Source organism: Coturnix japonica, chromosome 2, assembly GCF_054131305.1.
Source record: "Coturnix japonica strain WE chromosome 2, WE-NBRP24, whole genome shotgun sequence".
In the NCBI taxonomy this organism is placed as follows: Eukaryota; Metazoa; Chordata; class Aves; order Galliformes; family Phasianidae; genus Coturnix; species Coturnix japonica.
The window spans coordinates 35,657,958-35,676,129 of NC_140664.1; the positions used below are offsets into that span (position 1 = coordinate 35,657,958).

At 40.2% G+C, this 18,172-nt stretch overlaps 1 protein-coding gene across 2 annotated transcripts; it reads right to left on the reverse strand.

Annotated features, from left to right (window-relative positions):
• Positions 1-13,229: 13,229 nt before the first annotated feature.
• Positions 13,230-15,622, reverse strand: NPBWR1 (neuropeptides B and W receptor 1). Of its 2 annotated transcripts, XM_015855572.3 has the most exons (3): positions 15,428-15,622; positions 15,213-15,322; positions 13,231-14,765 (listed from the first exon to the last, which is right to left on the reverse strand). In XM_015855572.3, exon 3 carries the CDS (start codon positions 14,608-14,610, stop codon positions 13,615-13,617), a length of 996 nt encoding a protein of 331 aa, XP_015711058.1. In that variant the 5' UTR covers positions 14,611-14,765; positions 15,213-15,322; positions 15,428-15,622; the 3' UTR covers positions 13,231-13,614. The 2 variants fall into 2 exon arrangements, with proteins under 2 accessions (XP_032298616.1, XP_015711058.1); XM_032442725.2 differs by having other exon boundaries at positions 13,230-14,765; positions 15,213-15,622.
• Positions 15,623-18,172: the final 2,550 nt, after the last annotated feature.

Consider the following 18,172-nt stretch of genomic DNA (forward strand, 5'->3'; position numbering starts at 1 on the left):
CTGGGTTTCCCAACTAAAAACTTAACATGTTTTAGAATATAAAACAACACGTGACACTTGGCTTGAATTTCATATGTCAAGATCCTCAAAAATACGGCCCTTTCTAAAAAGATTTATTCTCAGAAATGGACACTTAATATATATTCACTCTAAATGGAGAGATTAATTTACACATATGCTATTGAAGAGTTTGCAAAGGACTCAGGTAGGGGTGAAGTGAAAATTGTAAATGAATGAACAGATCCCACTTGCTTACCTGACTCTGCAAATAGAGCTGTTTCCAGATCACCATCCCCAATAATTACTGCCATTAAACTAAAAGCTCCCTTTGGCACATTTATTTTGGTCACCGTCTTTGGTTGCTTGATAAAGAGCAGGCCACTGATTTGTTTTCAAGCATATTTTTTGCCACATTTTTAAAAAAGTCTTCCTAAACTGAGTGCTGTCATTATGAAAGCAAGGCCAAACGTGTGCATGAGGACTAAATACCTAGGAGCATGTAGAAGAGGGGGGAAAATAAATGACAGCACATTTCAGAATGCCCCAAAATGACTTTCATGTTTGTTTCTTCTCCAGAAATTTCTCAGCCACCTGTATTGCCTCTGTCAAGCCCTGATCCTTGATGTGATTCTCCTGTACCTGCTCTGGAGCTGGGCCTCATCTCTGCTGCACAAGCCACCATTTTCTCCTGCCCCTGGCACATCACAGCTGGCAAAATTCATGTATTGGTGCAGCTCCTTCCCAACCGCTTCTTTTCCAGGCTCCATCTCTCCATACTACTTGCTATGTTTTCACAGCACAGTCGCCACTCAGCAGCTTTATTTCTGGTACTGGAAAAGAACAGGGTTCTCTGTGGAATAGAGACATTCACTACAATATTGCACTGTGGGCTGTTTCATTTATTTTCTTGGTAATTTTTCTGTAATTAATGGGGTGAAACTATCAGAGATGATTGCATTTTACAAGATTTCAATTTCCATTGGTAATAAACATTAAAGATATGGAGCAGTATACTGAATGTGTATGCACAACTATTTCCTGCACTTACAGTATTATTACTGTATCTTTTTTATTAGCTTTTTATTAGAGCTAAATCCAACTACAGAAGTGATGATTAGATGAGATAATATTAGGAAATCTCTGGTTTTTGTTTGATTGTTTTTTAAATCTGAGACAAAAACCTATCTCTTGTGGTTTAACTAGGCAGGTAGCTCAGCACCACAGAGCCAGTCACTTACTTTCCCCAGGTAGGATGAGGTAGAGAATTGGAAATGTTAAAGTTCAAGAACTCACGGGTGGAGAAAAAGACAGGTTAACTGGAAAAGCAAAAGCTTCATGCATAAGCAAAGCAAAATGAGGAGTTAACTCGTGACTCCCCACTGGCAGGCACATAGATAGTCAGCACTCCCAGGAAACTGCGGCTCATCATGTAAAGTGGTGTCTTGGAAGACCAGCACCATCAGCCTGAATGTCTGCCCCTTCTTCCTTCATTCCCCCAGCTTTTATTAGTGAGTGTGATGTGATGCGGTGCAAGCTTGGGTCAGCTGTCCTGGTTTTGTCCCCTCCCAGCTCCTTTGCACCCCCAGCTCCTTGTTGGCAGGGCCATGTGAGAATCTGCAAAGTCCCTGATTTAACATAAACACGGCTAAAACATCAATGTGTTATCGATGCTATTTTCATCAAAAATCTAAAACTAGCACCATAGAAACCTTTTTGAAGAGAATTAACTCTATTCCAGTCAAAACAGTAGCTGAAGCAGCCTTCTAGTTCCCAGCAGAGAAAAGCAAGCAGGAATTTGATGGCAGCATGAGAATCAAATCTGTGTCTCCATTCCAGGAGTCACCAGAATAAATCTGAATTGCAGAGCAACAGACGACATAAAATAGAAGACATTAGTGAGTGGAAGCTCTTAGATGCCTGTATGTGAAATTTGGTAGCTACAAAGTTACAGAACATTGTAATAAATTTTAAAACCAGAGATATGAAATACCGACAGTGCTCCCACAGATGTCATTAACGCTTCCATTCGAAACATGGGCATCATTTTGCAGGTCTGTTTTGTGTGCTTGAATAATGTCTTCTGTTTCACCGTGCCTTATTATGGGGCTGTTAACTGGACAGCTGACATCATCTCTGGGTCTGCATGACTGTGATATGATATAATACAGAGTAAAATGTCTGTAATATCTGTATCCTAGAGAGCATTAACTACTACTGAAGTGTCAATTTAGTTTGAACAAGGCACCATTTGTTTTTCCCTAACAAAAAAAAACTGCTCCCAACACCCAGCTGCCTGGATAAAATACTGTCTCTTGAAAACCTCAGTGAGAAAACAGCTTATCCCGAAGGTGAACATCCTGACACAAATGGTGAGTAGTCTACTTGAAATAGTCATAATGTGACCCAAAATGTCTTTCTGACAGTGCACATAGCTTTTTCTCCTGCTCTGGGCTTTTGAACATTAGATGACCCTTCAGCTTTTACCTGAGAACAGAACCATCAGAGACCTTTCCATCCCCAGCTCAGCTGAGGCAGGTTGCTAGGATCTGGTCAGATCACTGTGCTTTCAGTTGAGTTGAATTCCCTCCTGAGGAGATAACAAGCTCAGGAATTGGACATATCTCAGTCAAAGCATGATAGTAATCCTTTTTATTTGTTTATTTCCACTTTGCCAACCCTGAACAGCTCTCCTTTGAAAGTATGCTTCACTGGAGTTCTGGTTGTACAGTGTATGCTGCATACCCTGTATTTGCTGGTGTGTATAACTCCGTTCCTGCCTCATGCATTTTTGGCTGGGAATCTCTTGTAATTAGGATAATAAAAATCACTTGTTAGACTGCATTCTAAGAAAAGAAAAAAAAAAATCTTTGTGTTGTATCTCTTGTTCATCAAGGTGTCTGATCTGTGTTGGAGGAGAAAATCAATACACAGTTTGACTAGAGAAGTATGTAAGATCAAATAGCAGTGTTTGCTTTCTATTTAGAGAGTTCAGGTGCTTTTTGCAGCAAAGCAATTAAGCTCCTAATAGTACCACAGTACATCTTGAAAGAGTTTTTGAGCTGACATTGTTTTGGAGACAAAAGCAATAATGCACATATATATACTATGCTTGCTTTTGTTTCTGGTAGTTCATCTATATTTTATCTAGTTTATTTTGACAACAGCTGCCTGAATACTTTATATATACTCACATTTGTTGTGAAAAGAGTAAGACATTCAATAGCATTGTAAAACAAACCTGTGTTCTTTCAGGGAAGTTCTCATCAGAAATGACTAGTGATGGTGCTGCAGGGAGTTTACCAAATTAACTGTTTTTCAAAGCATATGTTGCCACTGATTATGATCTGACTTTGTCACCACAGTCATGAGACACCTATCAACACTCACTGTGCTTGTTCTTGTAGAGCTTTCCCCTTAGAGGGATTAATCTGTCTTCACGATGCTGTGTGTTTCAGGCTAGCTGTTCAGACCCACTGCCGGGTCGTGTTTCTGTTTATGACAGTATACTGGTAAATAATCAAATCCATAAGGTATAAGACGGTTGTGTGGCTCTAGAGAGTTAACATGCTGGCCAACAATAAGAAAAAGATTTACTTTCAAAAATTCCTTTGCAGATATAGCTGGAAATACTCTGTCTAAATTATTTTGTAGTAAGTGTAGGTTTTTTAAGACCGAGTTTCTTCACTTAGGACACCTGCAGTGAGAGCAAGGAAGATTTGGAACCAAATTCTGGGACATCTGGTTAGTTTGGGAAAGACTCATTGGCAGCCCAAGAAATCACTGGTTTTGTGGTAGATAAACACAGTCCTTGGCAGAGAAGACACAGGGAACATTTTTGTGAGCTCTTCATTCCCGCAACAAGTCTGTGCTGGGTGAACTGCCAGTGAGTTTGGTTTAGGCAGCCTTTGGACAGATAACATAGCAGGACTGGAAAGCAGGACCCCAACTTCATATCTGCTTCCCTTACTCCTGCTGTTTTTAAACAAAACAACATTTATTCCTTTGAAGGTACAAAGCAAATATGAAAATTTAAAACCAAGTACTTTGTCTTATTTATTTATTTATTTATTTTTGGTTATCTCCTTACTTTTTGTCTATCTTCTCCACTCTTACTAACAAAATTATGTCTTGTTGCTCTGTGTTCCCATTCTTCTGAAGAACTGATTTTTTCCCTCCTGATCCTAATCATAGTGCTGCAAAGAGCAATTATCCTTTACCTGGATGTTGTGAAGTAGCTCTACCAGATAGACATTGTCAAGAATTGCGCTTGTGATTTCAGGGTTCTGGGTTGTTCTTTTTTGTTGTTGTTCTTCCAAATCACAGGGATTTTCTGGAGAAAAGGAGGTTGAGAGGTGACCTGACTGCTCTCTGCACTTGCCTGAGGAGGAGAAGCAAAGAGAGGTGCTGGGCTCTGCTGCTGGGAACCGATGGTAGCATGGGAATGGTGAAACCCTGCACCAAGAGAGAGTCAGACTGGGCCTTAGGAAACATTTCTGTGCTATATGATATCAGGCAACAAAATGAGTTTCTTATAGAGGTGGTTACCTTGTGACTCTCAGAGTTCAAGAAACGTTTGGGCAATGCCCTCAATAATGTGATTTACTACTGGTTAGGTCTGAAGAGGTTAGGCAGTTGGACTTGACCCTTGCAGATCCCTTCCAACTGAACTATTCTTTTTTATTTTAAAGGATAGAACATGCTGAACTGAATTGGTTCCATTTTATAAGTCTGAGGTGCTCCAGGAAGCCTTTGGGAACCTACTTTTAAAAACATGTTTTCATAATGTAAAAACTTCTGTGATTTCTTTCTCAATTGAAAGTTTTTAATGAGCTGTGTAGATCCCTCTTGATGACCCAAGTGATTTTCTGTATCATAGAATTTATTTTCATTTTATTTAAATTACTCCCTTTTCTTACTCTTGAATATTATAAGTGCATGTAAACAGTTCCTGGAAATTTGTGTTCTAGCAAAACAAATAGCAAAGCTCTAGAATAATCTTCCCTTTGCAAAACCTACTAACTTGTGAAACAAAAGAATAAGCCATTTTAGATGAAACAATAATTAAAATAAGAGGCAAGAAAATGAAAAGCATGGTAATTATCAAAAAGTCTACAATTTTACTTCCAGCACTTAGTAATTAGTGCATGCATTTCTCAGATATCTACTATTTATCTTGATTTTTTTTGAAGCAGACTTCTAAGCATATGAAAAATTCATTTTTATTTGTGCTTTTCTACTTAATGTGTTACAGCTACTGTTTTGCACATAATAACACACAATGAAAATACAAAACCTGGTTATTATTTTTTTGTTTATGAACTGTAATTATAGCATATGAATGAAATTAATATTACATTTTGTGCTAGAAACAGAATAAAAGTGGAGTACAAGCCCTGCAATTTAATTTTGTAACAATTATAATTAAGTGTTTTGTGAACACGGTAGAATGCACTATTGTTGGACCCAGTCATTGTAGTAAGGCTGGTGGTAAAGTGGTTGGAAATTTTTTATAATTATTTGGATGATTTTCACTAGTTTAGTAAATAATTTAAGTTGGCTGATGCAGCTTGGTATTATACTGTGCAGCTATAATTTTTGTCTCAAGATTCCTATTTTTTTTTCCTCAGGAGTTTTTGGAAAATAATACAAATATTATAAATTTTAATCAGATGTTACTCTTTTCAAGTGAAGCCTAAGACCTACAACCAACGAGGTCCTCTTTGCCTTAAGTCCCCCTTAGCATCAAAGCAAACAGTGGCACTCCTCTCCTGGCCACCTTCCCTCCCTACCCAGTCACCCTATGGGGGCTGTCACACATGTGCCCAGCCAGATTCCTGCTGTCTCGTGAAACCTGGCTGGGTAATCTCTCCAACCCTTTTCACCCTGACCTCCATCATTGTGACACTGCTCACAGACTGCAAGACCTGCAGCCAGACTAATGGCCCAATTCCTTTGTTGAGGAACTTCATGAACCTCTGTCCTTTTGGTGCTGCAGTTAACATGCTGCTGCTTCACTACTGTCAAGTTGCTGGAATTAAGCTCACATTGTGAGAATAAATATTCCCAGTGTGCTAAAAAGGCAGTGATACAGGAACTGGAAGAGCATAGTGAAGCATCTGATATTCTGCTACAGTCTTCTCTGGTTTTGACACATATAGTTTGACAATTATAGCTCAGAACTTTGCTGAACTACAGGCTGCATTTTAGACATCCTGTTTAGCAGCCAGCAGCTGTAGACTTGTTTACAACCTTTGTAAGAACCTGGTTTTATTTCCAGCCTATAAAACATTTTTTGTGGAAACCAGTTTTGCAACACCAAATTGTGTTGAAATAACTGGTATACTAGCATGCACATACCATACTCCATGCTAATGGAGTCTATTGATAGTTTACCAATATCAACAGATATCATCATTACTGCTTGTGTCCCCACAAGTAAGTAAGCCTAAGACCATTTTGATGTTCATTTCTTTGGTTGTGTTAGGATTAATTAGCTGAGTAACAAAGAATCTACTATTTGAAGGAATGTGCAAATATTATATTCTCAAATAAAAAAGCTCATTGACAATTTTAGCAACTATTTTTTTTTTTAATTGTTCAATAGTGTTTCTTTAAGGACAACAAAGATGAAAATTGGTAACCCAAATTTATGCTTGTAGTAAATTACATAGAAATACTTCTCAATTTATCAGTCAGGTGTATTTAAGGAGTTTTTCCTTCTAATTTCCTACATGTAATTCTGATTGACAGAGCTGTAAGCTACGCACGTGTTATAAGTACTGTGGGATATGAGATAGACTACTTGGAAAAAAATGGACTGATCGTTTTGTTGTTTTTCTTGAGTACTTTTAGCTGCAGTAATGTGTCTCAATGGCAGCACTCCCTCAGAACCTAACTTAACAATGTAGTCTCACCACTGAGTAGCACTTCATATCTTATTTAGTAACAGGGGAAGGGAAATCGGCCACCTCAACTTTAACAAGGCTTGAATGAGAATACAGTAACCAACACAGCAAAAATTAATAGATAGAAGACAATTGCTAGCAATGGTAGGGACCATTATTTCTGCATTGGCCTTTCCATCTTATATTCTGGCTTAGTCTATTTAACTTTGTTCTCGGTTATTTATACAAGGATTAATTTCACTGGATAACACTTCTTGATGCCTTTTTCATTTTAACAGAATTTAAGTCAGTGTTAGCAGAATGCTTCATCACACTAGAAAGACTGTCAACGGGGCTTAAGTTTCTCCCAAGCTTTTTGAGAGCTGAAGATTTTGGTAAGATTTCTAACATTCTGGTTGTTTCTCTACTTCATATTATCTGTTTGAATGAGCAAGTATATTAGATGAGTAAGAAAGCCTTAGGAGAAATGTTTCTGTTCTCTTGAATATTTTCCTTTTAGTCCCGCAGCACTACTTAGAGGATTTCTCTCCTCTCCTCTCCTCTCCTCTCCTCTCCTCTCCTCTCCTCTCCTCTCCTCTCCTCTCCTCTCCTCTCCTCTCCTCTCCTCTCCTCTCCTCTCCTCTCCTCTCCTCTCCTCTCCTCTCCTCTCCTCTCCTCTCCTCTCCTCTCCTCTCCCCCTCCCCTTCCCTCCCCTCCCCTCCCCTCTCCTCCCCTCTCCTCCCCTTTGTTTTTTGTTTTTTGTTTTTTTCATTATTATTTATTTTTTTCCCCCAGTGTGGTCAAGGTATCTTCAAAGGATAACAAATAGTGAGCTGCCTTCTTCTTTTATATGAAGTTTCCAGATTCAGTTTTCCAAAGTTCCCATAGCGTATTGTGCCACCAGAAATAAAAAATGACCTATTGCTCTGGCTCTTGATGATACTTGAGTAGTGTTCTCAACCAAAGAGAACAAATGTCAAACTGTAGAGCTCATCAAATGTGAAGACAATAGGTTCTATAGACACCTGATATAAAGCACATTAAAGTTTTAGATAGCACGTTGCTGCTGAGTTACTATGCCAACCAGAAATTAGCTTTGCTATTTCTTCAGCTGAAGATCCCTTTTGGAACACAGACTCAGTGACTGAGGCATAAAAGCCCACATGCAATATTTCAAAGGTGAATTTAATACACAAGTGAAATACAGACCTTGGAAAATGCACGTTTCTTTTGAGAGGAGAAGAAACCTAGATATTTATTATAGAATCTAAGGGGACCGTAGGAACATCTTATCCTGTAATAAATTACAGAAACAGATTACATAGTCACATATCCAGTCCCACTGTAATACAGCTCCCCAGAAATCTACGAGATATACAATTGTTTACACTCCTTCTCCTTAACAAAACATTTAGATTTTTCTTAATACACACATTATAAAAAGATTTGACTCATATTTCCTGTATATAAAAAGTTTTTTTGTTTTTTTGGTTTTTTTTTGTTTTTCCTATAAGAATTTGTGAATTTTGTTAAGATACTCTTTCCTCATTGATCTGCCTAATATCTGAAGTGAGAACTTGAATCTGAAAGGAGCAGAAAGGCATTTTTATCCAGATTTAACTAGATGATCCTTAAGGTCTCTTCCAACCCAAGAAATTCTATCACTGAAGTTAAATCAGATCTAGGTTCTACTGTTTATTTCAGCAGACTTTGTTCAGCCATTTAAACAACGCCCATTGAAAAGTATTAACCTCCAGAAATTTGAAAGGTCTATAGATATCAGTTATGAACCTGTGAATGGGGGAATCTTGTCACAATATTGTGTTTGAAAATAATTAAATCTGCTCAGCTGCTGTACTGCACCAGTTCAGTAAGCTGCATTTACAATGTTCATTTCCCTGACTTGCCTAAACTGTGTCCAAGGGTAAAACTGTGTTTACCAGCCCAATTTGCTGTACCGCTGAACATAGCCTCAGCCCCATCACAGCTTTGGCCATTCTCCTGCAGCTGCATGGAGCAGCCAGGACATCTCCCTAGGTATGGGAAGCTGAATCTGATCTGCCTGACAGCACACGTACTGAGGAAGGAAACAGTGCTGTTCTCCTCCTTCAGCCTGCTTGTATGCATTTGTGCTACCTATTGTATGATTTATAGCAAAAATCCAAGTATTTTGTTTCCCTGAAGACAGACTAATTTGCATCAGTTTGGGCGTCTCCTGTAGCACCTGGAATCGATTTTGTAGTTTTCAAAGCTGGTTTGGGAAAATATAGCTACTTCTCAGTGATAAATCAGTGCCACCTAGGGGCTGTGAGCAGGAAGGAGATTCGGTGTACAAAATGCTAATTGCAGCCAGGGGACAAAAGGAACAAGGGCCAGGAAAAACAGAAATACTAGGCAAATTTAGCTGATGAAGCTACTGAGAAGCACAGTATGAAGATACAGAAATCCGTGCCCCGATGCAGCTTGGCCTTCCTCTGGCTCAGGGAGTGGGAAGGTGGAAAGGTGGTCTCTGTGACACTGCATTTGCTTTGTGAAATAAGCTGTGCAGAAGGTGGGCTCCTGAAGGCCAGTTCAGGTGAACTGGGGCCAGAAATGTGAACTAGGGCAGGCTTACTAGGAATGGGAACATGCAGGAGGATATGGGTGCTCAGCTGCATCCAGACATTTGCAGTTCTTTGAATCCAAAAGCGCTATATGCTCAATGAGTATGCTTATAAAGAAACAAAAATGCTCTGAGCAGCTTTGGGATCACACCTCTAGAAAATTATGATCTAAGCTCAATGATTTTTTTCCTCTATATATTTTTATCCCTTTCTTAAAGCTATTTTAATACCCTACTTTTCTTATGCTTGTGAGAAAAATCTGAGGAAAGAGAATTTATGTAGAAAATGCATGCTCTGTGTCAGGAATAACCCCTGGAACTGGAGTCCCCACTCAGTGCCTTTCTAAATAACTTGTCTTTTCACTCCCTCTGGTGGTGTAAATGTTTTGTGAGGAGATACTGTAAGTACTCAATGTGATCTTAGTAATGAGTTGATAGTTTGTTGGTATATATATATAAGAAAACAGGAAAAAAAGGAAAATCTCTAGCAAGTACGAAAGAGGGTTTGGGTTTTTTTTCCCCCATTGTCTCTTACACAAGAGACAAACACTAAATAATTTCCTTTGGTTGTAATTATGTTTTATCACAGAATCACAGAATTGCAGGCATTGGAAGTGACCTCAAGAGATCAAGTCCAACTACCCTGCATAGCAGGTATCCTACAACAGGTTGCACAGGTAGGCATCCAGATGGGTCTTGAATATCTTTATAGAAGGAAACTTCTCAAACTCTATGAGCAGCAAATAAAAGAATTATACAACTTTCTCTATTGGTCACTGTGAAATTACTTTAAAATAAAGTGGAAAGACTGAGAGAGTTGGGGACCTCTCTGACTGTCATGGGCTGGTCTGCCATGAGCTGTTCTTACAATGCTTACTGTTTATACGGGCAGAGACTGGAGTATTCCTTTCCTGGACTCAAACACAAGGGTTGGTGAAGCCTGATGTTGTGTGGGCCTTCTCCTATCCATCTGTGGTATCAACTGTAGGTCACACAAAAGATTTGTACTGATTCATTTTATATTTTACTCATTTTCATAAATACATCTTCACAGCAACTATGCTGTACCAAGATGTGATACTACTGAATTTCATTATAGCTGGTTAAGTATGGGCTGAGCAGGAGTATAAATCTTTTTCCCGTACAAGAAGTACAAAGATTTATGGGGTGCAAATTTTGCAGAGGTATTACCCTCTAGTTCTGCTGTGAGAGTCAAAGATTAGCTTCTAGAGAGCACTAAATTGTCCCTGCTGACAAGCAAAACTGAAGATCTGACCTCTCTCTCTCTTGCTCAAAGCCAGTTTTGATGATGTTTGTACTCCTCCAGAATGGTCTGTTTCCAATTAAACAGGGCAGACATTAGAAGAAAATATATGAATTGCTTGCTTTAATGTTGAGGCTGTGCAAATCAGAGAACGCATTTCCCAGGCTGTCCAGCCACACCTTCCTCTTATACACAGCTGCCAAACTGCAGTGCCCAAAGCTGAACCTCAAGCATCAGTGTGTCACAGGAAAACCCCGGGCATTTGGGGAAACACTGAATTCTTCTCAGATGGTCAATCTGAGAATTAAGAACAGGTTGAGAAAGAATTTATGGAAGGATTGTATTTACCACAGGTGATGCTATGTTTACCTTTTTCTGGTTTTGATGAAAAAAATAAAAAGACAAGCAGTGCAAGACAGTGGAAAACACAAGAAATGTGGCAATGTATGGCACTTCACATGTGGGCAAACAAGAACTGAGTATGAGGAAGACAAAAGGGCTGACTATTAGTATTAATTGACCATCTCAGAAATGCACTAAATATGTCTGTGAAAATCAAGTTTTGCAAAAACACACTAAAAAACACTTCAATTATCAGTAACATTTCTACAGTAAATATAAGTGCCAGCCAGTGATAAGGCAAACGTAACAGCATTATCAGCATTTTCATGTGATGGGTAACAGGAGCAATGCTCAATCTGTGCCACTCCTTCTAAGGTGATTGTTTTGCCAAAAATAAAGCATACACACACACCCAAAACAAATACCCTACAAACGTATTTCACCTGCATTCTTCAGCTTCCAGGAAAGGATGAGCAAGCAATGAAAGCACGGTAATCTAGAAAAATATCTTTTCATCAAACAATGTGCTTTAGTTTCAAAACTGCACACAAAGTTCACACAAATAACGTTGCAGGCATGATGAGACAGAAGTGTGTGTACAGACGGATAGCCTGAAAGAAGACAGACTTTGTTTTTTGGTCCATGCAGTGTAACATGTCAGAAGGTGCATCTGGTGAAGGAAAATGCTGAGATACACAGACCGGCACAGCAAGTGGTCAACCAAAGAGAGACATCATTATGAGTTACAAGCATAGCTGAAACAACAGACAGCTGTGGGGAAAAGATAATTACCTTTCTTTCCAGGCAGCATGATGAAAACAGGGATAGCAGTTCCTGCAGCATGCTTCTGTATGTTTATTCTCAACACTTTGTGGACTTGCTCTGTCAAAGAACAGCCTCTGTGCCTGATAGAAATCAATCACATGCTCCCCACTGGCTTCAGGGAAGTTGAATTAGACACAGTTGCTCCCTAAAGGAATCCTTCCATTTCCATTACAGCTGAAATGAGCATTGAAATTAGAACCGGCTGCTTTGCAGAACGTTAGTGACTTGTAAGAGGACATGATTTAATCAACAACACTGTTACACGACATTGTAATATATCAGAGATTGTGAAATTGCTGCAGTCTGAAAGTAAAATTCTCATTTGGGGTCTTTTTGGAAGGATGTGATAGAAGAAACATTTCACACGTCTGTAGCAGAGGATTAGGCTGCAGTAGTGGGAAGGGACCTGCTGCCAAGGACTCTCAGGAGGCAGCTGAAAATCTGAGCGTGAGCCACATGGATCCTTATGGACCTCCTGAAACCCATCCTCCTTTCCCATGTAAGTGAAAATGCAATTCTTTTACTGCATATTTCTGCCTCTCTGTACTCAGTGGAGGGGGAAATCTGAATGAAATAAATGTTACTCTCCTAGGGAAAAGTACAAGGAAGGCCATTAAGATGAGATAATGCTAAGAGATTGCAACTATTTTCACAGTATTCCATACTTTTATTCAGTTTTCCTTGAAGGGCTAACATAGGACGGAAGAGAAAAAAGCCTCTTTGCTCTGTGTGTAGACACATGAATACTAGTGAAATTTCCGCTGATACTCTCTCCCCTCTTCCTTACTGTTAGAAGTCATCTAAGATCTACTCATTTATCATTTGTAGGGAAGAAGTCAGAATCTTCCCCACACTGCAGTAGGGCCAATATGAATAGAAAATACCTTCTTTTTATAGGGTTGAAATAAAATTATGTGCTAGAAGGTGATTGCCCATAAATATATGATGAATAATAAAGTAAACATAAATTCAAGAGCAATAAATAAATAAATAAATAAATAGATCCTGAAAATACAGTGAACTACTCTATTTCCACAGTGGGTTCTAAACCTACTTCTAGCAGTTTTATTCACCAGTGATGGATTGCTCATTGCTAATACCAGACCAAAGTCATTCTTGCCAGCTGTCATTGGTCTCATTTTCTTGTGAAATAAAATAACCTCAGTGTCTTGTTTTTTTCCCCTTGAATATATTCCTTACCCAATGCCTTGGTTTATTGTCTATCCTTTGGAGCAGTGCCTTTTTCAGTACTGGTAACTTTGTGAGAGTTTTGGTAAGTAGGTAAGGATATGAAGGAGGCCGGGGAATCATTAAGCAGGACACTTAACAACACACTTTTATTTGGCTTTGCAAATCTCCAGTGACAGTCATATGGCTTAAGCTCACAAGGCAATACATTTTAAAATGGAAAAGGGATCTGCTGCAGCTGTGTGAGCTATCACGTTAAGACAGAAAGCACATTAGAGAGAAGGGAAAAAAACAAACACTAGCAAAAGAGACAGAAAACAGTGCTGAGGAAATAGGTGCTAGAAAGTTGAGATTAATCCATCTGTCCCCACTCTGTATTTTGGGCAGTGAGACTGAAGCACCGTGGACCATCACAGGGAGGATGGAGCAAAAGCACTCTCTGGGCTTGAGAGCCTCAGGAAGAGCAGATAACAGTGAGAGGGACATACAAGAGGGGTATCATGTTGGCTCTATGAGGTGGTTCTGCAGTCCATGAGTTTGCGAAAACTCCTCCGGAAACTGTCATCCAGAAAGGCGTACAAGAAAGGGTTGAAACAGCTGTTGGCATAACTCAAGCTAGTGATGAAGTAGGAAATCCCAACAATCTGAGGAGTTTGTGGGATGTCTGTGGTGAGGGCCACCACTGTGCTGAGGTGATAGGGTGTCCAGCAGAACAGACACACAGCCAGGATGATGACCACCATCAGTGTCACTTTTTTTTTGGCTTTATCCAGGGCTTTTGCATTGCTATGAAGATGCACACGTCTCAGTCTGCACAACATGATGGTATAGAGGATGCAGATGGTGGACACTGGGATAGCAAAGCCTAAAATAAGAGTGTAAATCCGACTGCCTTTCCACCACACGCTTTCAGGATGAGGGAACACAAAAACACACTGGGAGCGCCCCTGCTCCTTGTGTACCTTAGCAAAGACAGTGAAGGGCAGGATGATGACTGTGACAAAGGACCAGATGCAGAGGCTTACAATCTTGGCAGCTCGGTAGGTGCGGTAAGACATCTTCCTGGACTTGGTGGTGGCCACTACAACAAGGTAGCGGTCAACACTCATAATGGTGAGGAAGTAGATGCTGGAGAAAATATTGTACTGATCTATGGAGATTATGAGCTTGCACATGAACTCTCCAAAGGGCCACTGTAGGAGCAGGTAGTCAGCGATGTTGATGGGCAGCACCAAGGTAAAAAGTTCATCAGCAATGGCTAAATTGAGGATGAAGATGTTGGTGACTGTCTTCATCTTCGGGGCTTTGAGGATTACATAGATGACAACAGTGTTACCTGTCAGTCCCACAGCACAGATGATGGAATAGATGACAGGCATCGTGATGTAGGAGCTGGGGCTTGGTGCGGGAGTAGGAATATCCAGCTCCACATCTCCTCTCCTTCCACAGTCTGTGTGCCCAGCCACACATGAAGAATTGAGCTCAGAGAGAGAGGTATTTTCCATGGTCACAGCAGAGGGACCAGACCTGCTGGTGGCAAGAAGGGATTGGAAGTGAGAGAAAGGCAAGGAACCTGGTTATTCTCAAGCTTGCTTTGTTGAAAGCGTCCAACCACTAGGGTCTTCCCTTCTGCTCCCATGTGCGTTCCACCAGAGATGTCCTGCTGGGAGCAAGGGGACATCATTGAAGGCTCAGCTGCTGGCAGAAGGTCCCACCATCCTGTCACAGCAGAGGCAGTCCCTTCCAACTGCCCTTGACCTCTGCCAATGCTAACTGAAAAGGCTGCCGAGGGAGGCTGTAGATGCTCTATCCCTGGATGTATTCAAGGCCAGGCTGGCTGTGGCTATGGGTGACTCTCCGAGGCATAACTGCCAAGACGTGAGCCCAAAAGAGGGGATCTGGTGCCTCTATGATGCTTGGGGCTGAGAGATGGGAAGTGGAGAACCCTGGGGCGAGGGTAGCAGGATGTGAGACTGTTGCTAAAGTTTAGTGTTGCAAGGGGGGGGGGGGGGTTACATCTACAGTCTTGCTCGGTCCTCGAAAATAATCCACCCCACCCACTCCCCCTGGGCTGGGAGCATTGAAAGCAGAGGAAGAGCAGGCTCACCTTTCCCCGGCGGCTGTGAGCAGGAACCGGAGGCAGCCCAGGGTGCACAGATGTCGTTTCTTAGCCGGATCCTAAGCACGGCCGGGAATTAAAGCCGTGCTCATCTCGATCTAGGAACAACAGACAGACAGCGGTAACCGCGAAGAGGAATGTGCAAAATTCAGGAGCTGGAAATTTCCCAGGGGAAAAAAAAAAGGAGTTTGGGGGGCAGTTACCTCAAGTCACATCTCCTCCCGACGGCGGCGGATCGCAGCACAGGGAAGGTAGGAGAAATCCGAGCTCTAGGTGGCATCTGTCTCTGGTGCGGGGTCTGGAAGCGCTGCTTCCTCCCCACCCGGTCCCGGGGTATCCGCGGCTGCGCTCCCACGGGCGGTGCTGCGCCCGTCGCCCTGATCCCACGGCTGCGGAGTGAAGCGGGATGCACCGACGGGAGCTCTTATACCTTTTCACTTTCCTACTGTCATGCTGAGATAACGACAGACTTGCCTGGACCCCCGCGGGAGGCAATCTTTATTAGAGGGTAATTCAGAGCTCTTGATTACCTTGTTTTCCCAGAAAGAACACGGAGTATTTATCTATTTGGCTTCAGCTTTATGTGTGTTCCTGCTTAAAAGAGATTGAATTTTGTGGGCTCGGGGTATATCTGATAAAATTTTGCATCTCTTACACCAGAAGTGAAAACAGTGCCTTTTGTGGTGTGACCAGCAGTACTGACTACATGCCCGAAGCTAATATTGTAGCTCACGATTTCTTTTTGTCAAATAGTTTGGCGAAATTCTTCAGTATCTCTGATCTAGCAACATGGAGTGAGAGAGAAACATAGCTGTGACTGTCTCATGCCCTGATACACAGTTACCTAGATCACTGTGATTTCACAAATATGAGAATTCAAGCAAACCAATCAATCAATAAATGGATTTAAAAGTATAACTGTTTGTTATGGATTTAAAAATCCATAAATGGATTTAAAAAAATCCGTAAATGGATTTAAAAGAAAACTGTTTGTCTTTTATTATATACCGCTTGTAGATACAAAACAAGTGGAGCTTAGCAGTACAGAATACACTGTATGCTCTGTGACTCTTGCCTTCCTTAACAGAAACAGAAAGCTGTTCACATACTTACGAGCTCCCATGACAGTGACATCAAATTTAGGTTGCAGGTCTGCCATGGTGCTTTGATCCTTTTTCTGCATGGTCTGTACTTCAACAGTACAAAGAAAAGAAAAGAAAAGAAAAGAAAAGAAAAGAAAAGAAAAGAAAAGAAAAGAAAAGAAAAGAAAAGAAAAGAAAAGAAAAGAAAAGAAAAGGAAAGGAAAGGAAAGGAAAGGAAAGGAAAGGAAAGGAAAGGAAAGGAAAGGAAAGGAAAGGAAAGGAAAGGAAAGGAAAGGAAAGGAAAGGAAAGGAAAGGAAAGGAAAGGAAAGAAAAGAAAAGAAAAGAAAAGAAAAGAAAAGAAAAGAAAAGAAAAGAAAAGAAAAGAAAAGAAAAGAAAAGAAAAGAAAAAAAAAAAGAGAGAGAGAGAGCATCAGCTTTGCACCTTTCTGTTTCAGAATTATTCAGTGTGAGAATTACTGCCTTTCTGAATGCTTCTCCTTATCTGGAAGAACTTAGAACTCAGCTGGACATGGCCCTGAACAACCTGATTTAGTTTTGAAGCTGACATTAGTTTGAACAGGGAATTAGGTCAGATGATCTTCAGAAGTTCATCAACTAAATTATATTGTGATTTGCTTCTACCATATTCAAATAATATTTTAAGCTTTGAAAATCAGACACTGCCTTAGAATTCACACTGTAATTAAAAAATAATAATAATAATAAAAAGTTTTTTAGAGGAAACTAAAAGATTTTTTATGCAGTTGAATAATTTAAAATTACCAAAAATGATAAACTGTATCACAGCTCAGTAGAAATTTCCTTTGAGAGAGCACAGAACACCTATTGAATGACTAATATCCAACTAAACAAATCATTCAACAGTCTGGGAGGGAGGGAAATCTTTAAGAATGAAGTAGAGAAAAAAAGATGTCCTTTATGCTTTATGTAAAGAAAAGACTAATTATTGTTTGTATTCTAACATGCTTTAGCTGTATGGAGCACAGAGACTGAACAAACAAGGCATCAAAAAACACTCATTTCTGTTCCATGTACAAAATCCTCCAAGGTTATTTTTGTATTTACTAGCAACTTTAATTATATATATCTTAGTTTTTAATATTATATCTTAATCTTAATTAATTAGGTATTCATTTAGATTCATTTATAACCAGTCATCTTCCCTCTTTACTTAAGGAGTTTGTCATCAATACACAGGTTGTATTAATGTAAGTCAGCAAGATGTGGCTAGGGGTACTAAGTATTTATATTCCTGCTTACTCTACAGGCCTATTACACCTCAAAATTAACTGAACTGTAAAAATCTACTCTGTACATGCACTGGTTCCATACAAGTCTTTCTGTGTTCATTTTTCTTGGGAAATGACTGTGTAGACCGAATACAACATGAATAGAAATATTATTCACAGAGTAATTAGAGGAGTGTGCACTTCTGGCATGCAATGAAACAGAACAATCTAAAGGATTACAATAGATGGGGGCTGTTCTGAAAGTAATGCCTCCTATTTTATAATATTGGTCCACAACATCAAGGGTGGATGGTGGTGGACCATCCATAAGCAGTAGAGGTTAAACCTTCTCACCAATATTCCATTACATTTTGCTGCCTTGCTAGATGGCAGCAGAGGGGCTCTCTGTCCAAATAATGCCTGACACGGAAGTGTGGCATTGAATTCCTCCACATGGAAAAAATGACACTCACTGACATTCATCAACTGTGGCTGAATGTTTATGAGGACCAAACAGTGGATGAGGGCACAGTGATGAGGTGAGTGGTGCATTTTAGCACTGCTGACTGTGGCATAAAAGACAAGCCATGTTCCAGACAGCCATACAGATTTTGG